Source organism: Balaenoptera acutorostrata, chromosome 1, assembly GCF_949987535.1.
Source record: "Balaenoptera acutorostrata chromosome 1, mBalAcu1.1, whole genome shotgun sequence".
Lineage (NCBI taxonomy): Eukaryota > Metazoa > Chordata > Mammalia > Artiodactyla > Balaenopteridae > Balaenoptera > Balaenoptera acutorostrata.
Genome location: NC_080064.1, coordinates 65,453,237 through 65,478,936, shown reverse-complemented (window position 1 = coordinate 65,478,936; position 25,700 = coordinate 65,453,237). Strand labels below are relative to the sequence as shown.

Genomic DNA, 25,700 nt, shown 5'->3' with positions numbered 1-25,700 from the left:
CCTCGGGCCCGCCCCCGGGGGCGGGGCGAGGCGGAGCCTGGAGGCGGAGCCTGAAGGCGCCGCGGACGACCCGGCCCGTGCTTTTTTTCCGTGGAACCTGAGGGAACGCTCACAGATTTTGATTTCCCACTCTAGAACCGGGTAAGTGGCTTAAAAAGCCCCCTTAGCTCAGGCTGCGGACCTCCCCCGCGCTCGTCCAAAAGGAACCGAGCCGGATTTTGTCTGCGCTTCTGTCCTGCGTTCCGTCCTCCCCTAGAACCAGTGAATAAGGTGTTCGTGGCCGAAGTTATTCCCCTCCAGGGGCTGCAAGGTGGTCATCCGTAAATCACCAGGGCAGTTTTACTTGCTGGTCCTGAGAGCCCGGCTTTGCGTTCTGGCAGGGTGAGCGTTTCGGGGCCCACGGCGGGGCGCCCGTTAGTACTCCCCCCATCCCGCTCCCCATGCCTGTCCTCCCGCTAGATTTCCCCTCGGCCCGGCCTGGGATCTGGATTCCTGAGGCCGCGCGCGTTTGCTGTGACCCCCGCCACAGGCAGCCGGAGGAGCCAATTTCTCCTTTCAGGCTCCTGTTTCCCAGGGCTCTTTCTGTCCGGCCTTTCCTCCTGCTTTGCCATCAGAGTTACCGTCTTACTTTTGGAGAGAAATATGTAGATTTTTTTCATCCCCCGCCCCCCCCCCCCCGCCATGGCTCCCACCTAGAAGAATCTTCAAAAGAAAGAAAATTAACAAAACACCCTGTGAACACATCATGGGATATTTACGCAGTTCCTAGAGGAAACTTATCTCAGTGACCAAGAAAGGTGTGTTAATAATTGAACCACTGAAACGCTAAGGTTTGGACTGTTAGTCCGCAACTAGTAGAAATGGCGATGTGATTCCCACTGAAGCCACTGGGGTGCTCCATGAGTGTCTGGTCAGCAGTAGTAAATCCCACCGAGCTCTGCTGCATCCAGTCTTTTCCTCAGAATACCTGGAGGGGTTTAGAATAATTATCTATTCAACTCCTCCTCCACCCCTTCTTATCAGAAGTGGGTACTGAGATCCAGGCCGCTGAAGTAACCTGACAAGGTCACATGGCCAGGAAGAGACGTTTCTGTGGCTACTTTTAATTGTTAAAATTTTTTCTGGGTTAAGAATAATAAATAATATGGTGACATGAGTCATTCTTGATCAAAAGCAGCACATTTTGTAATGCTTGATTCTCTTTCCAAGTGTTTTTTCTTGCCAGAAATTCTTACTTAAAAATTATTTAAGAATTTTCTGTTTGCTTTTATGATATGCCTTTGCTTTGGCTTTGTGAATTGATCTGTCCATTTTGTGTGAAAATATATTTCCAACATTTTCCCTATCTCTTTAATTTTCATTTAAACCAAATGGATTCAAGTGTAGCTTGGAAAAGATCACTGTTTGAGGAAGAATTTTAAATTCTGTATTTCCTCCATTTGCAAAGTATGGTTGGCAACCTTTCAGAGGTAAAAAGTAAAACCAACATTAAACCAAGGTGCTCTAGTTCTTTAAAGTTTATACTTGATAAGTAGAAAAACCTATTTGAAGTATAGGCTTAATTAAAAAACACAAGCAGTGTGACAAGCCTGCTGCTGACTGCAAATGATTTACTCTGAATAATAGAGCTTACAGCATGTCAGGCGTGCTCTGAAGCACTCACCATGTGCTGTTGCAGTTCATCTTCACAAGGATCCTATGCTAGGGAGTATTGGCCCCATTTTACAGATAGGGAAATTATTAGTTTTCCTAATAGAATCACATCCTGTGTATCTCTAGTAGAGCCCTTAACTTATGGGCATTTGAAAATTTTCAGACTCAGAGCAGATACCTTAATCATAAAATATGTAATGCTACCTGCAATCTCTAAGAAATTAAAGGTCCTATATGCCAGTTGTTCAAAGGGTGAGATGAAAAGGATTTTACAGTAAGGGGAAAAAAACACCTAACAACATTTAAGGTGTTGGGTTCCAGCTGTGCTTCAGTGTGACCCTGGTGAGTCTCTTAACCCCTTGAATGTTTTCTCATCCGTAACATGGATGGTGATTTTATTTCCACTTCTGCCTACAATTAAATGGTGGTTTTAATAACTGTTGCTTTTCTACCTATTGTGAAAATTATATCAATGGGTGTGAAAGATGTGCTTTTTAGAAGAAATCAGGTATCGCAAGGGTTTAAGAATTGTAATTACCGTTAGTGTGTTGTGTTATTTTATTCTTTTTATTATTTTTTTTTAGCATAGTACCTATATTATGAAACAGATGATGATCCTGTGGGTAGTTGAGGGGGTTCAAAGGCAATGAGTGCGGATTGGAGCCTGATCAATCATGGTGGCAAAGGCTCAGGGGGAAGTAAGATCGCCAGAAACAAAGTAGGAGTCAGAGCTGTCAAGGTCATGCCCTGTTTCCTTACGAGCTCCATAGGATAAGGTGTAGTACTGGGCAAAGCAGGGGGGTCTTCTAAATCCAGGATTAAGGATGAGTCTCCTCCTTCCTTTGTTCTTTTCTTCCAACTTAGCAAATGTCCAAAAGTGAGGGAAAAAATGTATGTGCTAGATATTTTTGACAGATCCTATTTCAGGGTAATTTTGCTTTTATTATTGCTACAGCTTTTTGAGGGTACCAGTGATGTCTGTTGGTGAAAAGATAGATGCGAGAGCTTGAAAGAAATAAATAGGTAGGAAGTAGGTAAAAGAGCTACTCCTCTTAACATGGTGTGTGTGCGCGTTGGGGGGAGATGAGGGCGGAGTGAGCAGGCTCTGGGGAGGGGTGGGGCTTGTTCTCTTTGCCCTCTGCGCGCTCTTGAGTTTGGTACAGTGCCTCGCTTACAGTTAACGTTCAAAAAATACATGTTGAATGAATAACAACCAGTGTTTGGTATTAGTGTTTTGTTTAAATGATTCTCTGGACTGTGAACTCTTTGAGGCTAAGGACTTGATTTTACAAAAAGAGTACTGTAAATATTGTCAGATTAAATCAAAGATGACTATAGAATTATAGAACCAAAGATATTTTAACGAATACAAAATTGGAAAGGAGAAAATAGATGGGAAAGGAACTGTGATATCACTATATATAGGAGTAAACATTTGTCAGATTCTGTGCTTGATGTTTGCTGTCTCTTGCATAGTAACCCTGAGTGGAGCTCAGTTTTCAGATGAAGAAGCTCAAAAAAAGTGACTGCCTTGCCCAAGACCACACAGCTAGTACAGGATAAATCTGGGATTCGTACTGTGAGCTGTCAGTTTCCACAGCCCACACTCTTTCCACAACACCATGCTGAAAACAAAAAGGAGAATAAAAAAAACCAAAAAAACTATCTTATTTCCAGAGTGGAAAAGTCTGATCTGTGCAACCTTTTCTTTTTCTGTTTTATTTTCTTTATGTATATATTTCACTTTCTTCTCTAAGACATACTCAGCTTGAGCGAAGACCCAAATAGAAATGCAGTAGTGAGACTGCTAGGTAGGTATGGCATGAGCTGCCTTTTCCTGGTGCTAGCTCCCTGCACAGGACTTCTCACCCTAGGACTGCTTGGGGCTCTACAGTGCAGTGAGGCTTCTGCCTGCTTCTGCCCCCTTTTGTTTTATAAGAGGGCTGCCCTTCAGGATATGTCATTGCTAAACAGCCTTTTAGCAATGGAGAGTTTACTTTCTCCTCTGTGCTAGGTACTATATTAAATCATTTTAAATAAAGGGTTTTAAAATGACACAACTTTTGATTAATTATATCAAGAACTTCCCATTAATACCATCAAAGTGCTTTGATTCCCTTCACACATGGAAGGCTACTTTATAGTTAGCATGGGCTCCTTTCTGAGGAGTCCTGTGTTGAACTGCAGTACAGTAAAAATCTTTCATCTCAAGCCCTAGTTTCTGCAACTCTTTTTGATGTTTCAGTGGCTCGTGGTTAGTGAATATGATTATTCCAGAAGTTAGCAAAGATGTTCCCGGTGGTGGCAGAGTCTAACGATATTTGATATGGTTAATTTCAGGAAATTGTCATAGCACACAAAATTATGGAGATCAGTCAAAGCCCTTTCATTGCATCTCTATAAGATTTTCAAAGTTATCCAATTCTATATATAAATGTTCTTTACCTTTTCTAAACTTATTTTAACTCTTGAGTTTTCTTTTCATTTCAATATTAACAGTGGTAGCAGAGAAAGGTTAACTATAATTTACCCTCGTGATTAAAAAAGATTACATACAAAGCAGTGTTTTTAGTTTTTAATGTTTATTCTTCTTTGTTAAGATGAATGAACTTCATAAAACTAAATGTTTCAACATTGATAAATCTCAAAAACTTAATGCTGAGAGGAAAAAGCAAGTTTCAGAATTCAGTACAATATGATCCAATCTAAATAAAGTTTGAAAACCTGCAAAACAGTAACAGTAGCACATATTGTTTACCAATGCAAATACATGTGGCAGTGGTATTACATCATGCCTGAGAAGGAAATAGTCATCTCTTAAAACTGTGGGACAGAAATGGGATTGGGGACGGGTACAGGAGGCTTCGGTTACATCTACATGTTTTAGGTTTTTACAATGTTAAGATTTTTTAAAGCTGGGTGGCAGGTAAATGTTTATTATATGCTTTATATTTCTTTCTATATTTGAAATATTACATAATCTAACAAAAGAAGATCTATTTATCTAATGTTAAGAAAACTTAAATTAGCTCCTAGAATTCCAAGATGTTGCAGCCCAAGCTTACAGCAAAGGAAACCTAAGATATTGTATCATGCTTCACCTATCCAGATGTTTTTGTTTGTATGTTTGATTCCCTTGTTGAAGGCACTGAATCCCTACAGGAAGTAATATGAAGTACTTTGCTTCATAGCTGAAGGATTTGTAAGATGAAAGGTCCTCAAACATGAAATGAGATCAGTGGTAAGCTCATGATTTAAACTGTTGTTTGAAAAATTGTTTGATCTTCTCCCTCCAGGGGAAAGAACATAGTGATAGCCTAGATACAATATGACAATATGTTAATTTTTTTTCTTAGTATCTAGGTCACCATGGCGACTGGACAGAAGTTGATGAGAGCTATTAGAGTTTTTGAATTTGGTGGACCAGAAGTGCTAAAACTCCAGTCGAATGTTGCCATACCAATTCCAAAAGACCATCAGGTGGAAATCATTACTTAAAAACTGGCAATAGTTACACTGAGTGTGTGTTTCTAGCACATCAAGCTAATGTTCGAAAGAAGCAAACTCACAATGCTTTATAAAGACATTGAATTAGGACAGAGTTTACACTGTTTGCATCTATAAGCTCTGACAAAGCTAACATAATTCTAACTAGTGAAGTAAATGTATGAAAGGGAATAACATAAGAAAAGTTTTAAAGTTGAGAATCATCTATGTAATTGGATTTTTCTGAATGGAGTCATAAGTAGGTTTGAACAAGTTATTCTATTACAGACTTTCAGTCATGATCTTTGTTTTATGCATGGGGAAAATAATTTTCTTCTGCATACATGCTTATTCACATATAAGAAAATTTAAATGCAGAGTTTAATCATTTCCAGTGACTTCAACAATATACTTTTTCAATAAAAATTGTGTATTTTTATTATTGCACCTTCCATGGTTCTCAAGTCTAATTTCCTTAGCAAGCCTTATGAGAGTTTTTACAGTGTGGCCATAATTTGGCAAAGATTTATTTCTTATCATTCCTTTTCAACAGACTGCTGTAACAACACAAGCTTTATCTGGGTTCCCCAAGAGGTCCTGTCATTCCTTCTGTCTTTGCACATACTATTCCTTTAACCTGAAATAGCCTTTTTCTCCCATTCTGAAAGAATTTCTACTCATTCTTTAAGACCTAGCTCAAATACACTTCCTTTGTAAGACCTTTCCTTACTTTTATAGCAGAAGTAATCATTCTGTATCAGTTAAGGTAAAATTAGCTTCTATTGTTGATGTAGCCTCAAAACATCAAGGGTTCAACAATAGAAAATGATGTCTCATTCACTAAATTCCACAATTCTAAAATGTTGGTGGATAGAGTTCTCCTCCAAAGTGATTTAGGGACCTGGATTTCTTCCATCATGTGGCCCTGCCACCTTCAACACCTTTCTTCTGAGGTTGCTATGAAAGGGTGGAGACACTACGTGAATTGCCTAGGAAGGTCTTTGTGGGCCAGGCCTGAAAGTAGCTCTTGTCACTTTTGTTCACATTCCATTTGGCTACTCGTAACTGTGAAGGAGCCAAGAAGGAATATTCTTCCTACCTGCCTAGGAGGAGGAGGAAATAGGTTTGATGAGCACATAGTGGTCTCTGCCACACATCCGCTCATATTTCCACCACTGTTTTTCCCAAATGTTTATAATATAGCACATAAACCATTCTGTCGTATCTTTTTTTTTCTTTTTATGAGTGCACTCAGATTTTATTTTATTTTTTAAATTTTTATTGGAGTATAGTTGATTTACAATGTAATGTTAGTTTCAGGTGTACAGCAAAGAGAATCAGTTATACATATATATATATCCACTCTTTGTTTTTTTAGATTCTTTTCCCATATAGGCCGTTACAGAGTACTGAGTAGAGTTCCTTGTGCTAGACAGCAGGTTCTTATTAGTTATTTTATATATTATAGTGTGTGTATATGTTGGTTTGTAAAACTGGAACGTGAGCTCATTGAAGGCAGGGTTTTCCTCACCATTTTTGTAGCTCCCATAATCACTACAGTCCTAGCGTAATGCTGAATGAATGCCTAAATGCTCTGTTTGAACTAAAGTACATTGTTATTGCAGGTTCTAATTAAAGTCCAAGCATGTGGTGTAAACCCAGTGGACACATATATTCGCTCTGGTACTTACAGTAGAAAACCACTTCTTCCCTATACTCCTGGCTTAGATGTGGCTGGAATAATAGAAGCTGTCGGGGAGAGTGTATCTGCTTTCAAGGTATTACATTTTTAATTATTTCTATTTTAGCTTAATATGTATATATTTTTTAACATTTTAACATAGCTTTAAAATGTGTCTGTGTTTAAGTCTTTAAAAGGCCCCATTACACAATTTCTGCCACTTGGGGGACTCCTCTAGTCAAAAAAGAAATTACCTTTTATCCAGAGACCTTGCTTGTCTGATTGTTGGGAATAAGGGCTAGGTCATTTCTGTGTTTTCATATCCCCGCAGAATTGAACTGTGATCCTTTGATTTAACAGAAATACGTAAAGAAAGAAAAGAAGCAAGGAAATTATACTATTTCCTAACTCTTGGTAATACACAGCCAACATAGTTTTTTATTCCTTCTATAAAATTAGTTTCACAGAATAAAGGAAAGGCTAATTCTTTTGAATAATAAGTAAAAGACGAAAAAATGCAAGGTCAGCTCTACATTTTTAGAGCTGTGACTCAGACCAAGGTGACCGAGTCAGTGAAAATGTTATGATCAGGGCTTTCGTTATTTATGTGCCAAAAGGCATAAAAAACATAGTATATTCGTGTTCTTTCATCTTTCCTCATGATTCCTTGACCTGCTCAACTATGGCAGCACATTTACCAAAACTGAACTGAGACAGCGAAGATTAACGTGGCCCGATTAACGTGGCCCGGGCCCAGGAAGCCGGCAAATTCCTGCAGCTTTCCACTCCTCCGCCTGTGGCACTCTGGCTTCTGCCCCCCACTGCTCCACTGAAAGGATGCTTGCTCATGTCACTAATGGCCTCTATATTGCTGGAGCTAATGGGCCCTTTTATGTCATTATCTCTCTTGACTTCTCTGTGACATTTGACACTCTCAGCCACTTACTTTTTCTTAAAAAAAACTTTTTCTTCAGCTTCTGTGACATCCTCTCTCGCCCTTCCTCTCTGGGCATCCTTTTTCAAGCCCCTTTTTCTCTGCATGCTCCTCACATCTTGGTGTTGCCCAGCGCTCGCCGTCCCTACTTAGACTCTGCTTTTTATATTTTCTCCCTCATGATGGTCTTATACACGCCCTTGGTTTCCATTATCACATGTGATATCTTTAGCTTAGAATCTTCTGATAAGCTCTGGACCTGTGCTGTCCAAATACAGTAGCCACTAGCCACACGTGGCTATCTAAAATTCAGATTCAATTATAATTAAAAGTTCATTTACTCAAATGTGTAATAGACCCAGGTGTCTAGTGGCTACCCTACTGGGCAGTGCAGATGCAGAGCACTTACATCCTCACAGAAGGTTGTGTTGCAGGACCCGCGTCGGCAGCCTCCAGGAACCTCTTACTCATTGTGTCTAAAAGGGAGCTCATCTTTTCTCACAGCAGATCTGCTGCTCTCTCGTGTGACTGTCTTGGTGACATCTGGGGTTTGAGGCTTACCTCTCAATTCACTCTCCCTCACTCAGCTCTCCCTTACTGGAACTGTTTCCTCTCTCCTTTTCCTCCCCACTGCCTGTAGTGTAGTTCCAGTTATCTTACATGGTCCTTTACCTGGATTTCTATAATAGATACAACTTACCACCGTCCCTTCTTCCCCCGAGAATCTATCCTTGCTCTATAAGGAGTAGTTTTCTAAAATGTACTTATGATTGTTCTACACCTCTGTTTTAATTCTTGCATTAATTCTCTGTAGATTTCAAGGTACTGCTGGAACTGCTTATGTTATGAAAGAAGACTGTTTCGTGCTCTCTCCCCCACCTATCTTTTTCCATTCTTATCTCCCATTCCTTCTCACCCTGTTGTTTATTCTTTAGTAATAACTGTTTGTTCTTCCCTGCATATCCCATGCTCTTTCATCTCTGTGTCTTTGTTCATATTAGCTCTTCTGCGTAGCAGAACTAAACTGAAACTTATAAACATGGGTTCAAGGGCTTTTACCCTCCAGCTTTCATTTCTTTTCATTTTATCTGCTGAAACTGTTACTTTCCACACATTAAACTACTTATTCGTTGGGAATGAATGCTGGTGATTTCTCAGCACCTATTCCTGCCACTGTTCCTTGACGTACTTTGTTTCCTTCACCCATAATGACTTTTCCCAGGTCTGGTTTTCAATTCAAGATCTTGTTCTGTCCTTCAAAGCCTACCTCAAATACTAGTTTCTCAGTGAAGCTGTTCTTGAGTCCTTCAACTTAGAAATAATTCCTTTCTTTCTCTTATACCTATCTCTGATGGCCTATCATATTTGCCTTGCTTTGTAATTATTTCTATCCTTTTTTTTTCCTCTTCCTAACATTTAAGAGCTTGAGATTAGGGAGAGTGTCTTGCTATTAATATCCATCACAGAACTTGAAGTACTACTTTCCATAGTGGATTCTCAGAACAGGTTTGAATTATATTGAAATCAATGCAATGTGTTTTTAAGCTGTAAAAACAGAATTAATCTTAAGTTAGTCATACTTGACCATTTTCAGGCAACACTGTTAAGCAGTGATGCTTGTCTTTGACTCCTAGATGCCTTTTGAACCTTTTTTATCTCTACCTCACCACATAGTGCTTTATTATAGGGCAAATTTAAGTATATTGAGAATTATTACCTTACTGTTTTGCTTATTCCAAGGAATATTTACTTTTTTTTTCTCTTCAAGAAATAGGAGTTAGCTTTTATTGTAATTCATAGCTGACATAGAATTCAGCTAATAAATGACTGAGCCGGGATTTGAATGTAGGTATGGCAGACTCTAATGTTCATATTCTCTCTACTACATTGAGATTGTTGAGGCTAGTTCTTTAATAGACCTGTGAAACAGATTATGAAAAACTGTATTCTCTTACTTTATCTTGGGTGTGTGTGTTGCAGGGGGGCAATAATGAGAAGAGGCAAAAAATGATAATGATTTTCATCATGGTACAGTATACTCTTATATTACTGAAAGGAATGGAAGTCCGTTCTTTCTCAAACTTGGCCACTAAGTTTTGTTTTAGGCTGACCTGCATAACAAGTAACATGAAAAATATTTTCTACAGGTGTTTTTTATTTTCCTGTATCTTTGTAAACTATTGTATATGTGTGTGTACACTATCATATATATTTATTCTTGAATCTGTAATTCTACATAGGTGGCAACAAATCTGTTGCCTATTTCATGCTCAATTAAAAAGAAATCTTATAAGATTTCCATGTATTATGGAGAAAAAATAGAAATAGGAGTTAGGAGAGGTGCTTGTACTGGGCAGTCTAATTTCCCTAGTGCGCAGGTTACCTTGGGCAGGCCTGTAGTGCTTCTGTGGTGCCTTACCTTACCCTCAGTCATGCATCTGCTTTCCAGTAGCAAGGACCCAGCAGACGTTTATTGAGAGTTTTTATGTTTCTGGTGCTGTGACAGCTGAAGACATCTGTCCTGGCTCATCTTTGCTGTCAGGATCCAGGCAGAGTTGCCTGCTTTTTGGTGTATGCATGAAAAATGAGGGAAATACAGAAACAAATCTATGGAAAAGGTTTAGAACAGGTGTTTGGTGTGTGGAAGAAACCTTACATTTTATTTGTTTCTTCTCCCTAGTATTTTGGGCCAAAAAAAAGGTTTATATTAACTGCCATTTACTAACTGCTTGATCTGAGCTAATTACTGAACTTGTATGTGCCTCAATTTCCTCATCTGTGTAGTGGGATTATCTAAAGGGAGATAATGAAAGTACTTTCCTCATAGGCCGTCATGAAGATCAAGTTAGATAATACTCATTAGACACTTAATGCAGTGCCCAGCACAGCAAGCTCTCAATAAAGGTTAGTTTTCAACATTATTATTAGACCATGCTGGACATTCTTTCTTTTATTTTTCCTATTTCCCTTGATTTTACTTCTTACTAGTTCCCATTAATAAAACATTTAAAACTATTCAGTATTTTGAAGTTATTTTTATGAGACCTTAGGATGTAGAAAAAAATATATAAATACTCATTTATTTCTTGTTATAAAGGTTGCATTATAAAGGATCGTACCCATTTTGACATCATTTTTAATCCCTAAAGATTTATTAATTTATTGCTTTCCCCAGAAAGGTGACAGAGTTTTCACTACCAGCACGATCTCTGGGGGCTACGCAGAGTACGCTCTGGCAGCCGATCACACTGTTTACACACTGCCAGAAAAACTGGACTTTAAACAAGGAGCTGCCATCGGGATCCCGTATTTTACTGCTTATCGAGCTCTGCTTCACAGGTAATAACACACTCTGTCAGCTTTATAATCAGCACTAGAGGAGGGCGACATTAACTGGAGGAGGATAATATATAATTTATGCTTCCTACCACCCGTCCACTCTCGGTCCTTTTTGGTTCCCATTTGGTTCCCATTAAGATTTATGGAGCGGAAACTGCTAATTTGGGAGACTGTTCTAATCACTGAAGAAAACAAAGAAGAGCAAAACACTGTCTTTGTCTTCAGCACGCTCACAGCCTAGTAAGGGAGGGAGACGAAAGAGTAATAATATCGATGTATAATGTGGAAAGGACGGTGGTCGAGATGTGCATAGGGATTTGTGGGATCACAGGGGATGTGCCTGAGGTGATGAGGTAGGGCTTCCTGGCAAGATGTAAGACTTGGATTATTTTAAAGCCACGGTTCAAAAATCTTGTTATCCAGCTCCAGAAACTAATTGCTGCAACTTAAAAGGGCTCTACCCTGGACCCACTGGTCAGTTTCCATGGATGATACCTGAGAATCTATATTGTAATTAAATTCCCTAGATATTTGAAAAGGATCAGAGGGACTTATCCTGGGGAAGGGTAGCTGGGAGTGGGGAGGGCGTCCTAGACAATGGGAAGAGTTGGTGTGGGGGGCAAACATCATGGTATCTGGGGAGAAAGAGCTATAGCAGTTTGCTTTTGTTAGATAGCAGATTTCAAAGCAAAGAGTGCTGAAGAATAAGGTTGGAACATACTAATCTCTCAATAAATGTTAGCTGCCATTATCAAATAGGCGGGATTCAGATAATAAAAAGCTAGATTATAACGCTCACACATTTTTCTGTAAGGGATTGGGGGGTCATACAGTGTTTTTTTCAGGAGAGATATTGTCATGTTTGTGTTTCATTAAGATCACCTATTTGCTATGCGAAGGATGGATTTGATGACAGGAATGGAGAAAGATGGGAGGGTCTTATAGAAGTACCCTCTAGGAACACTACTTAAGGGCTAGAGCAAGGGTCGTGGTAGAGATGGAGAGGAAAGGACAACTATTTAGGGGGTAAAATCAGAAATATTTGGTGACTGCATGTGGAGAATGAGGGAGAGAAAGAGCTTAAGAATACTTAAAGATTTAAACTTGGGTAATGTTTACCTTGACAAAGAGAAGGAGGAAAAAGTTTCAAAGGGAAACTGAGTTCAGTTTTGGATGTGAAACTGAGACAGACATCGTCATGGAGAAGTCCAGCGGTCTGTCGGATGAAAGAGTCTGAAGCTTGAAGCTTGGAGGTATAAATTTGGGGTTGTCAGCATGTGATGAGAGCTGACAAAATGAAAGTCATTGAAATCCCTCAGGGAGTGAGAAGAACAGTGGAGTGAGACCAGAACCTTAGTGAGCATTAACATTGAAGACTGGTCAAATGTAGGGAACAGAGTCCTAAGGGAACCAAAGGGAGTGTATCCCAAGGGCAAGAGAGTCCAGAGTCACCATGTCTGTTAAACATCTGTTAAGCTCGTAGGTGTTGAAGACAGGAAGACCTAGGTTATAGTATTGTCTCCACCTACTACTGGTCAAATTGCTTTCCTGTCTCAACTGTAGTTTACTGACTTGAAAAACATGGATAATAATAGCATGTACCTCATGGGGTGTGGTGAGAATTAAATGAGGTAATTAATGCATGTAAAGCTCTTAGCATGCGAGTAGTACAGTCAGTGTGGGTAGTGTTAGGGGTAGTAGTTGATGTTGCTACCAAGGAGGTAAGCTAGTTGTCAGATGCAGCAGTGAGGGCTATTTGGGAAAAAATACCAGCAGGGCTTAGCAATTAGGAGGTCATTGGTGGCTTTCGTCAGTTCATTTTCAGTAGAGTGGTGGACAGAAGCTTGATTGAGTGGGTTGAGGAAGGAAAAAAGAAATCGATTCTTGAATGGAGACTACTCTTAAAAAGCAGGGGAGACAGGCAGGAAGGGGTAGAAGAGTACCTGAGGAGAGTGTGGGAACAAAAGGTTTTTTTTAAGGATGGACAGGACTTGGACATGTTTGTAGCTGAGAAAGGATCTGTCAGAGAGGCAGAGATGGAAGGCTTGGAAGAGAGGGCCGAGTGGCAGATGGGACAAGATCCTGAGCAAGGCAAGAAGGAGAGGACTTAGGACAGAGATAGAGAGATGGGCTTCAGATCGAAAGGAGAACTCATCTGTAAAGCCTGGAAGAGGTAGTGGTGTAATTATGGAAAGTTTGTGGGCAGGGAGGTGGGACGCTGAAGGAGAAAGACAGAGAGAAGTTGGGGCAATGTACCGTGGGGTCCAGGCTGACTAGGGGCGGAAGTGAGGCCAGGAGCAGCACGAGGGCAGAAAAGGAGCAGCTGAGAGACAGCAATCTGTGAAGCTGAAGAAGAAGTTTTGAGAGAATATGGGCTTACAGAATCAGGACAGGAGGTTAATATCGCTTATTAGTGTCTGATATTCCTCAGGTGGAATGGTTAGGGGTGGCTACCAGGTGTAGGGAGAGAGTGGTAAAAGCAGAGGAGAATTCAGGAATTGTGATTTGCGGTTTCCCTCCCATGAATGTTGAAATCTGCCAGACTGGGGCTGGATTTGGGGTGGAGGAGGAAGCCTATGTGCCAGGCCCTAGTCTTCAGTAACTATGATGGGGAACTACAGCAGCACAGAAGGCCAGGCCACGTGCTCCGGGCCTGCCGTGGGCCCCAGGGACAGAGGACTGTTAGTTAGGGTTCTCCAGAGAAGCAGAACCAACAGAATGTGTATATTGATAGATTGATTTGTGGAGGCTTGGTGAGTCTAAAATCTGATGGGGAGACTGGCAAGCTCTAGAGCCCGATAAGAGTAGCAGTTCAAATCCAAAGGCAATCTGCTGACAGAATCCCTTCTTGCTCTGGGAGAAGTCTGTCTTTGTTCTATTAAGGCCTTCAACTGATTGGGCGAGGCCCATGCACATTATGGAAGATAATCTGCTTTATTCAAAGTCTACTGACTTAAATGTTAATCTCATCCAAAAAAGCACCTTCACAGAAACATCCAGAATGTTTGACCCATACCTGGCACCATGGCCCAGCCAAGCTGACACATAAAATTAACCATCACAGTGACCCTACACAAGGATAGCAGGATCGTAGCCATGGGGATCCAGGAGAAGGTTAGCCAGCTTTTTCTCCGCCCACTGCAGGCCCAGAGGTTTAGGAGAATGTGCTTAGTGTGTGAGGAGTTGTTTATAAGATTTAAAAAAAATCATTGGGAAGTATTTCATGACCCATAGCGTAACATTAGTAATCCTATTCCCTTACATTTGTATGTCACTTTTTAAAATGTCAAGTGTTTTGGTAATACCTATCTCAGTTTATCATTGCAAACCCTCAGTTTAACTCACTGCCCTCAACCCCCCATCTCCAAGCAAGCATGTTGGAGAAACTTCATTTACTGACTCACAATTGCCATTTGTCAGCTGTTGGCACGGGGGCTTGAGCAGGACTCCAGGCTACCGTGTTCTCACTCCCAGGTTGAACATAATGTCTGTAGAGGGTGGCCACGCCCTATTGTCCTGGTAAGTAAAGGATCCTTGCTGGGCATCAGATCTGGATTGCACATTGGTTGCTGGCTTGTGACACCAGCACTTGTCCATCTGAAATGATAAGGCATCCCTCTCTGTCTTGCTGCACGTTCCACGTTCTGTGTTTTCAGTGTAATAGAAAAACAGTGGTATGAACCAGAAGTAAAAAGAATATGTCATTTCACCAGAGGGTCTGGACATTTTAGGGGCTGATAGGGGAACCTGTGTGACAGGATTTATTGTATTTCATACTCTCTTACCATCGCTGACTCAACATTGCTTCCTGAAATGAGGGCTTAGAGGCTGTGCAGCCAGATGTTCAAAGGCATGGAGAAGGAAGACAGTAGCTGCTATGTTTACTTGGGTATTACTCTGTGTTTACTGTGGAATAAAGACTGAGCCGTAACGACCCTGTTTTGAGACACTTTCTGTGGGAATGAATGGTGGACTCCAGTTCCTCTAGGTGAAGCAATTTCACTTAACACACCAACAAGGCCTCTGAGAAGGTAGCCCAATAATGTGATCCCAGCATCCCAATGGTGCCTGGCACGTGATAGACTCCCAATAAACATTTGTTGAATGAATAAGTGAATTGAAGGTTTACTTTTATCTGTGGCTCTGAAGAACCATTGTTTGATCCTGTGGAGCTTGGAGAATGTCTTGGGTTATATATCAGGATGAGTTTCCTCTTTGGGTAAGTGTTAGTTGAACTGAGGGTAGAGTTCTCTTAAGAATTATGACAAGCATTGAGCTTAATTAGCTCCAGAGTAAGGCGATGAAGCTCTGCTTTCTTTTTCAGTGCCCGTGTGAAAGCTGGAGAAAGTGTTCTGGTTCATGGGGCTAGTGGAGGGGTAAGTATTTTTTCTTTACGTTTATTTTTAAAAGAGCTTACGTTTGTGCGTTTCACGTTGTATTTCTTTAAGTTGTTTTTAAAAGCCAAATTTGTAAATATAGTCAAGGGTGCTTTTTTTCTTTTTGTAGCGAGGCTTCTTTAAATTCCGTCTTCTGAAGGTGATTCCCTGTCATTAGTTTAGCATTTCTTGGTTAATAAATTCAATAGATTACCCGGTCAAAAACGTATGCATTAGGTTTTCCACCTGTGTTAGGTATGGACCAAGATAAACTGGCTTTGTTTTTCTCTTCAAGTAGTGTATGTTATAAGAATATTTATTTAGAATTTTAAACAGTTCTTTAAGGTTAATGTAAATTCCACATTCCCTTAGATAAGGAAACTAAGGCTCATTAAAGCTTTACCGCTGTTGCCCCAGACAGCACTGCAAAGCCACGCAGCGAGCCTTTGTCCTTTGTAGCTCCCTTCCTCCTCGCCTGCTGCACTTTGATGACATTCGTGGGGTGCACAGTATACAGCTGTGTCCTTCACACCACAACCCATGGCTTAAAATGCTAATGGGGCTGGGGGTTACTCAGAACTTATAAAATCAGCCCTGCAGTGAAATCGTTCAACGCAAGGCTGTCAGAAACCTCTTCAAGATACTGGCTGTCAATCTGCCTCCGAAGAGCTTAGAGGAAAAGTTAGAGCTCTGAGGTTGGAACTTAACAAGAAATCCACATGACCTCTATCAGGCACGTAAAGGCTTTAGAAATTTTGGAGACAAGATTTCGTATTTTTAAAATACAGGGCCTGGGGCTGGATGGCTCACCTTGAGGAAGCTGGTTAACCCTTTCAGGGCACTGTGTATTCCAGAGAGTAGATGGAAAGAAGTAACCGATCACTGGCACATTGTTCCCAGAATGATGAGAGGCATCCTGAAAATGTGAATTTACCTCTAAAAGTGGCCAGATAATACAAACAGAGAACTCAGACCTCTGCATATCTGTTACTTAACGTGAATGTATCACCAGGTTTCACACCCAGCTTCCTGTGTACCCTCAATAGATTAATTCTGAAGGATTTCACAGATCAGACTATTTACCAAAAAACACCAAGACTGTCTTTCTGGGGCTTGAGAAAATATGACAGATATACCTTGGCAAAAAACGCCCCTTGTTTAGCTTCAGCGAAGAGGCTGTTTTGGGGTTAAATTAACTTTAACCCTAAATGACTAAAGGATCTGTCAAACATTCATGTATTTAAATTGCTTTGGCTTTCAGAGAGCTACCCTTGTGCTCCGTATCAAAGGGAGAGATTTCAGTAGGAAGGGGAGAGAAGAGTTTAAGGAAAATCTCTTTTTATTCCCTTTACTCTCTTGTAAAAAGCCAGGTTGCTTCACCATGATTTTTTTAAAAAGCCAGAGTCCGCACTGTTCTCTGTGCTGGCTGAGTTTGTTAAATCCCTGGCTGGCGGGGATAGGCTGGCGACCTGGTGTGTGAAGCGCTTCTGATCCTGCCTGCCCTCTCAGAGGGAGCCGGTGCTGGGCTTTGTCTCGCTTCTGTTTGTACTTTCTGTCCTCATTTAAATCAGATTCCTTTGGGATTATGCTGTGTATTTAAAATGGTGTAGAATGTATGAACACAGCTATTATCCAGATATGTTGGTGGGGAGTGCCCTATTTTAGTGTCAGCAAAATAAGTAGAAGAAAAAATAGTTGACACATAATGGTATATAATCTTATATAATCTATTAAAGGAATATTGTTAGTATAATTGTTGACAAGAATAGAATAAACAGCGCCTTTAAAATAGCTACTGAGTGCCCCTTTGAAGTAGTTAGAGCATAAGGAGGTATATTTACATTAACTCTTAGGTTCAAATGTGGTTTTATTAGAAGCCCCCTGTTTTTTTAAATGAAAATTAAAGTAGCAAAAATCAGTCATGCTAACCACATAGTGTATTGTTATTTCATGGAATTGAATGTCTGTTGCCCTCAGTGGACAGTGAGTTCCCAGTGTTTGTTTTGGTTAAATCAGACAGATCCTCACCGTAACCCAAGTGGGCTCAGGCTCATCACTCCCAAATGCCGTACAGTCTTTAAGGTCTGTTTCAGGTCTGGGAGTCTGTGATTCTGTTACAATTTTAACTAATTTCTATCATCATTTTTCACCTTAATTCTTTTCTATCATGCCCAATCTATAATCATTTTACCTTCCTTTAAATCAGTGGTTATCAATAAGGGGTGATTTTATATTATCTCTTCTCTCCCTTGGGGACATTTGGCAGTGTCTGGGGACATTTTTGGTTGTTACAACTGGGTGAAGGAGTCTGGCATCCAGAGGATAGAAGCTAGGCATGCTGCTAAACATCCTTCACTGCACAAGACAGTCCCCACTGCAAAGAATTACCCGGCCCAATAGTGCCAAGTTTGAGAGAGCTTGCTCTAAATGTATGTGACGCTTATCTGTGCCATTCATTTGGCATGTGAGCAACCGTATTTCCTAGTATTGCAATTTACATAATTGCTTTTATCTATATTCCTAAAATAATTTTATTTCTCCTTTATACTAAGCACATTTATCTAGTGCTCTAGTGATTTCATCAAGTCCCGTGGCTTTAAATACCATCTGTAAACTGATGAATCTCAAATTTACGTTTCCAATTCTGAATTCTTTCTAGCCCATACCCATATTCAGCTGATGACTTTACATCTTCAGTTAGGTGAGCAATATACAGCTCAGCATGTTCAAAGTGAATTCCTGATGCTCTCACAAACTTGATCCTCTCTAATCTTCCTTATCCCAGTCAACCTACCCAGTTAATCTGGCCAAAGACCTGGGAGACATCCTTAATTTGTCTCTTTTCCTCACCTTCCACCTTCAATCTATAAGGAAGGCCTGGTCTTCCTACTCCCATTTCCCCCTACCTTCTTTTTGCCTCTCATATAATTGGAATTTCTTTTAAAAGCCTAATTTGGATCATATCCCTCTCCTGCTTAAACTCTCCAGTAGTTCTGCATAGCTCTTAAATGTAATCCAAAGCCTTTACCTCCAAGGCCCTGTGTGCCTTGGCCTCTCTGTGCCCCTCTGGCCTCATCTTCTGCTGTCCCACATGTCCCGCCCTCAAGCCACATTGACCCTCTTTCATTTTTTTTAATTTTTAATAAACTTATTTATTTATTTATTTATTATTTTTGGCTGCATTGGGTCTTTGCCGCTGCACGTGGGCTTACCCTAGTTGCAGCGATCGGGGGCCACTCCTCATTGCGGCACACGGGCCTCTCACCACGTCGGCCTCTCCCGTTGCAGAGCAGGGGCTCCAGGCATGCAGGCCTCAGTAGTTGTGGCACGCGGGCTCAGTAGTTGTGGCCAGTGGGCTCCAGAGCACAGGCTCAGTAGTTGTGGCGCACGGACTTAGTTGCTCCGCAGCATGTGGGATCTTCCCCGGCGAGGGATCAAACCCGTGTCCCCTGCGCTGGCAGGCGGATTCCCAACCACTGCGCCACCAGGGAAGTCCCACATTGACCCTCTTTCTGACCTTTGAAGGTCCCAATCTCATTCCTGGTTCAGCCATGACCATTCTGCCTACAACATCTCCAGCAGGCTTCCCAGACCGTCACATGCTTGTCCCTCACTTCATTCAGGTCTCACCTCTTCAGAGCAGCCTTTCCTGATGACCTAACTGGCCCCTTTCCCTATCTCTTTATAACCCAATAGGCTATTTTATTTTTTTCAAGTACTTTTCATTTTCTGAATTTACTTTATTCATTTATTTGTTCATGTGTTTATTATCTTCCCCCTACCTTAGAACATAAGTTTCTTGCATGAAGAATCATGTCTTGCACATAGTAAATAATAAACGTTCATCATATTAATGAATAAATTAACTTGCTCATGTATGTACCTGTCTCCTCCACTTAAGTGGTAGAGGCCTTACCTTTGTTATGTAATATTTTATATGTACAATTAAAGTATGAAGTCAGCACATTTTCATCACCTTTAAACCCTGTATCTTTTGCACAAAGCAGATGCTAAATGAACATTTTGTGCAGTGGTTACAAACTCAAGCTCTGCAATCTGATTTGGTCCAACTCCTGTTTCCATATATATAAGCTTCAATTTTCTCATCCGTGGACCAGGGACAATAACAATATCTACTTCATAGGCTTCTTGTGAGGATGAAATGAAGCAATACATAGAAAGTATTGAGTGTAATACCTGACATATTATAAATGCTCAGTAATAGTTAGCTGTTGTTGTTCTTATTTCTTTGTTTAGGCTCTTAAACTTCTTAACAATAGCTAGAATCTAGAAAAACCTAAAGTTCATTATATGTATTTAATAAATGTTTGCAGGGATGCAAAGAATCTAAAATGTTGGGCCATATTTTGTTTTTCAGGTTGGAATAGCAGCATGCCAAATTGCTAGAGCTTATGGCTTAAAGGTTTTGGGCACAGCTGGTACTGAGGAAGGACAAAAGATTGTTTTGCAAAATGGAGCCCACGCAGTGTTTAATCACAAAGAAGCTAATTACATTGATAAAATTAAGGTAAAATTGTTCTATAATTTTATAAAAGTAAAATTTTCATGGGAGACAACATTTTTTTTGTAAGTTCTTTTATCAACTACTTTCTTAAAGTTGTTTGTTTTGCTTATGTGTGTTTTAAAGATTTAATTTAACAGAGATGTCTAGTTTTCAAACCTTCACTATCATTTCTGTCTTGTTTATTTTTACTAAGTAAATTATAGCCTCTCTAGAGGCTTACAGCTATAAAAACTGGTACTCTTTAATGCAAATCACATTTTAAGTAAAGCCACCACAGCTTTGTATTTGCAGCTGTGAGGCAGTTTTTTGTTTGTTTGTTTAATATGTATTGTGAATATTGTGAAATGATCACCACAACAAGTCTAGTTAACATCTGTCCCCATACATAGTTATACAATTTTTTTTTCTTGTGATGAGAACTTTTAAGATCTATTCTCTTAGCAACTTTCAAATATATAATACAGTGTTATTAACTGTAGGCACCATGCTATGCATTACATCCCCATGACTTACGTATTTTACAACTGGAAGTTTGTACCTCTGATCCCACCTTTACCCCTGTCACCCGTCCCCCACCCCCACCCCACCTCTGGCCACTAAAAGGTAGTTTTAATATAATTTCTATTGGTGTAAATTTTCCATAGAAGAGAATTTATCCACAGATTAAAAACTGGATCTGTTTAGCCTAGGGAATAAATTTTATTTGTTTACTGGATACTTTGGAGGAGTAAGCACTACCTCATCCAAAGCGCGAGATAGAATTTAGTTATTATTGCATCCATTCCATTGCTGCAGCAGAATTCAAACAGATTCTGAAGTTCTCCATTTGTGCTATAGTAGCAGTTTACTAAACACCTATTACTTTGCTAATCCCCAAACTACTTGCTCATGTTGAGAAAGAATTGGTATATTCCAGGTACTGATTACTGTGTAAACAAGGTCATTACAAACTGAGGAAAAATATGAGCGAGAGTTTATTACCACTGAATCATCTTGCCAAAAAACTGAGTAAAGGCACTCCTTTGTTATATGTTGAGGGAACCTAAAATTGATTGAGTATGCACTCATGATACCAGTATCAGAGATGAAAAATTGTCAGTTATTTTAAGAATATGTTTTTGTTTTGCAGTCTAATTCCATCTCTTCTACTGGCTCCTTCTGCTTAAGTCTCTCTCATTCTCCAAAAACATTCTCTTAACCTTTTATCTCCCCCTCTCCCTCCTTTACCACCACATTTCTTGAAAAAGTCAGGGGTACTTACTGCTCTTACTTCCTTACCCCCCACTGCAGTTTTGCTTCCACCCCAGCTACTTACACGGCTTGTCAGGGGTGCTGGTAAGCCCCTAGTTACCAGGCAGCTGCTCTTGGCTCAGTCCTCATCCTGTTCGACCCTGACCACACCTCCTAGAAGCTGGCTCTCTTCTTACTTCTCTGACTTCATTTTCAGTCTCCCTTCTCTTCATTTTACTTAAATGTTGGTATTCCTTAGGTCTTTCCCCTTGCTCTCTAATCTTCTCTGGTGCTGCACCTGCATCCTGATTCATCTCATACACACCCTTATACTGCTGGTTTCCAGCACTACCTCTGGTCTGTTTCATTGCTTCACGCCATCAGCCTACTAGATACTGACACTCATCTGGTCCCTCAGGACAGAAACCCACATTTCATTTCCTGTCCCTGTTGTTTAATCACCATTCTCCCTCCTACCCATCAAATTGGTCACCTCCTCTATCAGTGTCATCTCTGACATGCCTTTCATATATGTCTCTGTTTCTCTTTTCCATTCATCGTTGTGACTTAGTTTAGCCCTCATCTTCTTCAGCCTTGACTATTATTCCCAGCTGAGCTAATCTCCCCTCTGTCTTCTCTAGTGTCTCCAGCATTATTTGGTTCTCTGTTTAAAAAAAGGAAGAAAGAAAGAAAAAAGTCTTCAGAAATAGCTGAAATGAGAGCTCCATGAGAACAGGAATGTTTGTCTTTCTTCTTCCCTGCTGCACCTCCAGTGCCTAAAACAGTGTCTGCACAAGAATTAATTCATGAACACCTGCCTCCCAAAAGTCCAAATCTTTTAATGTGCATTTGATGTGTTTTCACAGTCTGAACCAATTTGCAATTTCTTGTCTCCCACCTCTTCCCGCACCCCCATCTCTTTCCCAAATACGTACTCCAGCTCTGCTGGGCCGCTTTCCAGTTCCAACTTGTACTCTTAGCCCCTACATCTTTGCTTTTCTGTTTCTTTTGTCCAGACCGACTGCCTCATGTCTAACTTCCTCTTGCCCCCTCTTCCTTCTGTTTCACTTAAGGAACTCCTACTCATCCCTCAGGGCCCAGGTCATCATCTCTGTGGGATTTTCTCTGACCTTTAGAGATTATCAGAGTTGTAACTTTTATTCCCTCCATAACCTGTGGTTTATTTCTGCTAATATAGTACTTAGCCCATCACATCACAGCGAAGATTGTAGTGTTTTCCATCTTCCTCACTTTGTTTAGAGCTCTTTATGTACATCTTGGCATTTCTAGTACCTCTCACAGTGCCTGACACAGGTATTCATTTTTTTGTTAAAATAAATGAATATAAGGTAGATATGTATAGCTTATTTAAGAGCCAGTTTTAGATGTTGGGGACCGACATCTGAGAGCCCAAAGGAAAAGAAATAGTCTGCCAAGCTGATTGTAGACCACTTAGGACAAAACTGAATGCACACACACACAAAATCCTGCAACAGCAAACAGCCAGTGATTTTTTCTTTTGTTTTCTGTTTTTTAATAAAAATGGGAAACCCAATGTCCAGTTTGGGATTTTTGATTTGTTCCTTCTTTCTCTATTGAAGTACATTTTGAAGATAGAAAATTTTCAGCTAAGGAAAAAGTACTTTATAGTCAAGTTGAGTCTAAGCGCCTGAAAATTTTGGACAAATTTTATTTCATTATAGCAATTTATTTAATACAGACCTTTATCATTTTAGATGTTGTGGCTAGTACCTTGGAATTACAGCATCACTATATAATTACATTATCTTAAAATTTGCATTATTAGTCTTTAAAATATAGCATCTTATGTCATTTGAAACACAGTTCTGTAATATATGGGACTATGATAACAGTTATTTTTCCTAATCTACTCTGCATTCTTTTATATTATATAGAAATCTGTTGGTGAAAAAGGAGTTGATGTGATTATTGAAATGCTAGCGAATGTAAATCTTAGCAACGATTTGAATCTTTTGTCACATGGAGGACGAGTAATAGTAAGTATTTCATTTTTTTTTACCACTTTGTAGTTTTATCATAATTTAAGTCTATTTTGCAGTCATCTTTAACTATAGACATGTTGTTTTTCATACTAGGTTGTTGGCAGCAGGGGTCCTATTGAAATAAACCCTCGGGACACCATGGCAAAGGAATCTAGCATAATAGGAGTTGCTCTCTATTCATCCACCAAGGTAGGAAAAGAAGTGACTCTGATTTTGGTACCTTAAACATTGATACAATTTGTCTAGTCAGGCAGACTGAAAATTTAAGTAGATGTTAAAGTTAGTTATCTGACTAAGTGGGTTAAGGATTAATCCCTAGAAGATAACTAGGGTGACAATATAATTTTACTTTCCAAGCCAAGGCACTTATGAAAGAGAAAGGAGATACTATTCGCAATTACTAATTACTTCAGGACGATAGGTATTTTGTAAACTGAGACCGCCACAGACAAATTGCACTAATGGTTAACCTATAGAGAACTACTTTTTTTGTAGTTCTGGACAAGTTGAAAAAAGCCACATATTTGTGAGAAATTCTTAATGTTCTCTTAGATTCTGAAAAATTTTAATGCTTCTGAAAATTAAGTCATGTGTTCCTCTACTGAAAAAACTTTTTCTTTTCCTCAGGAGGAATTTCAGCAGTTTGCAGCAGCCCTTCAAGCTGGAATGGAAATTGGTTGGTTGAGACCAGTAATAGGTCCCCAGTATCCATTGGAGAAGGTGGCTCAGGCTCATGAAGATATCATTCATAGCAGTGGGGCTACTGGAAAAATGATTCTTCTCTTAAAATGATTAATCCTTCCACAGATTTCCTGCGTAATTAAAGATTTCTTACCTCAGTTTTACGTACAATACATTTGCTTTAATTAGCATTCATTTGATTCAGTGAGTTTCTTATATTAAAAAAAAAGATTCATCTTTAGCGATCATAGACATTGGAATGCAATTTATTTTCTAGCTGGCAATATTCTTTATGCCTTCTGCCTCTCATCAAGGATTCATCGTAGTAGGAAATAGAATATTAGTGGTCACTTGGCATTGGAGGGCATTACAGAAATTCCTAACTGATACTTGATCATTGATTCCATACCTTTGACTAAAACATGCTAATTCAAAGTAAGACTGCTTGATTTCCAAGCCTACTTCTTTATAAGAACCTTATAGGGACATCCCTGGTGGTCCAGTGGTTGAGACTTCGCCTACCGGTGCCGGTGGTGTAGGTTTGTTCCCTGGTTGGGAAGCTAGGATCCCACATGCCTTGGGGCCAAAAATACCAAAACATAAAACAGAAACAATATTGTAACAAATTCAATAAAAACTTTAAAAATGGTCCACATCCAAAAATCTTAAAAAAACAACAACAAAAGAAGAACCTTATAAAGGTTCTTTAGTCTCTGATTAGCCCAGAACTATATTGGACTGTGAAGATTTGCTGGACTAAACAAGACACCTTTTCCAAACTAATCTCATCTAGATCTATAAGTCTCTCAGAAGGACAAGATAAATGATGTCCAGAGAAATTTGTTAGTTTTCCAATATATTCCCCAATATATTATGACATTCACTGGGTTAATGATTGATTACCAATGATCCATATATTCTGTGAGGACAGGAGCCTTATCTTTGGTATAATATGATACTAGGTGCATAGTTTCCAAATAGATGCTTACAGATTGATTCAACTTCAAAGTAGATTTAGAGTTACCTGTTTGTGTGGTGGGGATCACATATTTTTATTCAAATTAATAAATGAATTTACACATTAAGAATGATCTGCTTTTGTTATTATGACATGGTAACTACAGTAAATTCTAGAGGAAATTATAAACTGTTTTTCTAGTTTGTCTTACATATAGTACTTGCCTTACATCACCTTACATCACTTTTACATCAGTGTTACTTCCTAACAGTGTTCTGGGTTGGAAGTTTTTATCTAAACTAAATTAAGGAATGATTACCTAGAAATCTTGCCATCAATATTATGTCCCAGGAAATGAGGTTTGATTGTTATCTTCGTTCTTGTTTTTCTTCATGTGAACACAGCCTCCTATCTGTTATTATATTATATGGTTGATTCTCTTGACCTGATTTGTTCTGTTGAATGACAATTTCTTGTTTGAATGTGGAATCCTGCTTTCATAGTGAACAGAAAGCACTGCTAACTTCTATAATTGAGGGCTGTCATTGGCTTCTGGCTCTACGTGCCATGGCTGAAGTGTTTTTACTGTTAGCATTTTCCAAGTTTGTTTATTATTTCTTTTACAGGTTAGAGTCTTGTACAGTGAAAAATAACACGTTTGAAAAAATTGTTAAAAAAGCAATGTCATGGGGCTTCCCTGGTGACGCAGTGGTTGAGAATCTGCCTGCCAATGCAGGGGACACAGGTTCGAGCCCTGGTCTGGGAAGATCCCACATGCCGCGGAGCTAGTAGGCCCGTGGGCCACAATTACTG

The 25,700-nt window shown here is 39.8% G+C and overlaps 1 protein-coding gene across 2 annotated transcripts; it reads left to right on the top strand.

Moving 5' to 3' along the window:
• Positions 1–2: 2 nt before the first annotated feature.
• On the top strand, positions 3–25,242 carry CRYZ (crystallin zeta). 2 transcript variants are annotated; one of them, XM_007182935.3, is made up of 10 exons: positions 20–141; positions 4,799–4,894; positions 5,010–5,133; positions 6,765–6,917; positions 10,930–11,093; positions 15,418–15,469; positions 19,848–19,997; positions 23,141–23,242; positions 23,342–23,437; positions 23,876–25,242. In XM_007182935.3, the coding sequence occupies exons 3-10, from the start codon at positions 5,023–5,025 to the stop codon at positions 24,038–24,040; spliced, it is 993 nt and encodes a 330-aa protein (XP_007182997.2). In that variant the 5' UTR covers positions 20–141; positions 4,799–4,894; positions 5,010–5,022; the 3' UTR covers positions 24,041–25,242. The 2 variants fall into 2 exon arrangements, with proteins under 2 accessions (XP_007182996.2, XP_007182997.2); XM_007182934.3 differs by lacking the exon at positions 4,799–4,894 and having other exon boundaries at positions 3–141; positions 23,876–25,240.
• The last annotated feature ends 458 nt before the right edge of the window (positions 25,243–25,700 follow it).

Coding starts and splice junctions, on each gene's coding strand:
- CRYZ (XM_007182935.3), top strand. CDS start 5,023: ATGGCGACTGGACAGAAGTTGATGAGAGCTATTAGAGTTTTTGAATTT. Junction 6,918..10,929: donor AGAGTGTATCTGCTTTCAAG/GTATTACATTTT, acceptor TGCTTTCCCCAG/AAAGGTGACAGAGTTTTCAC. Junction 23,243..23,341: donor CACATGGAGGACGAGTAATA/GTAAGTATTTCA, acceptor TTTTCATACTAG/GTTGTTGGCAGCAGGGGTCC.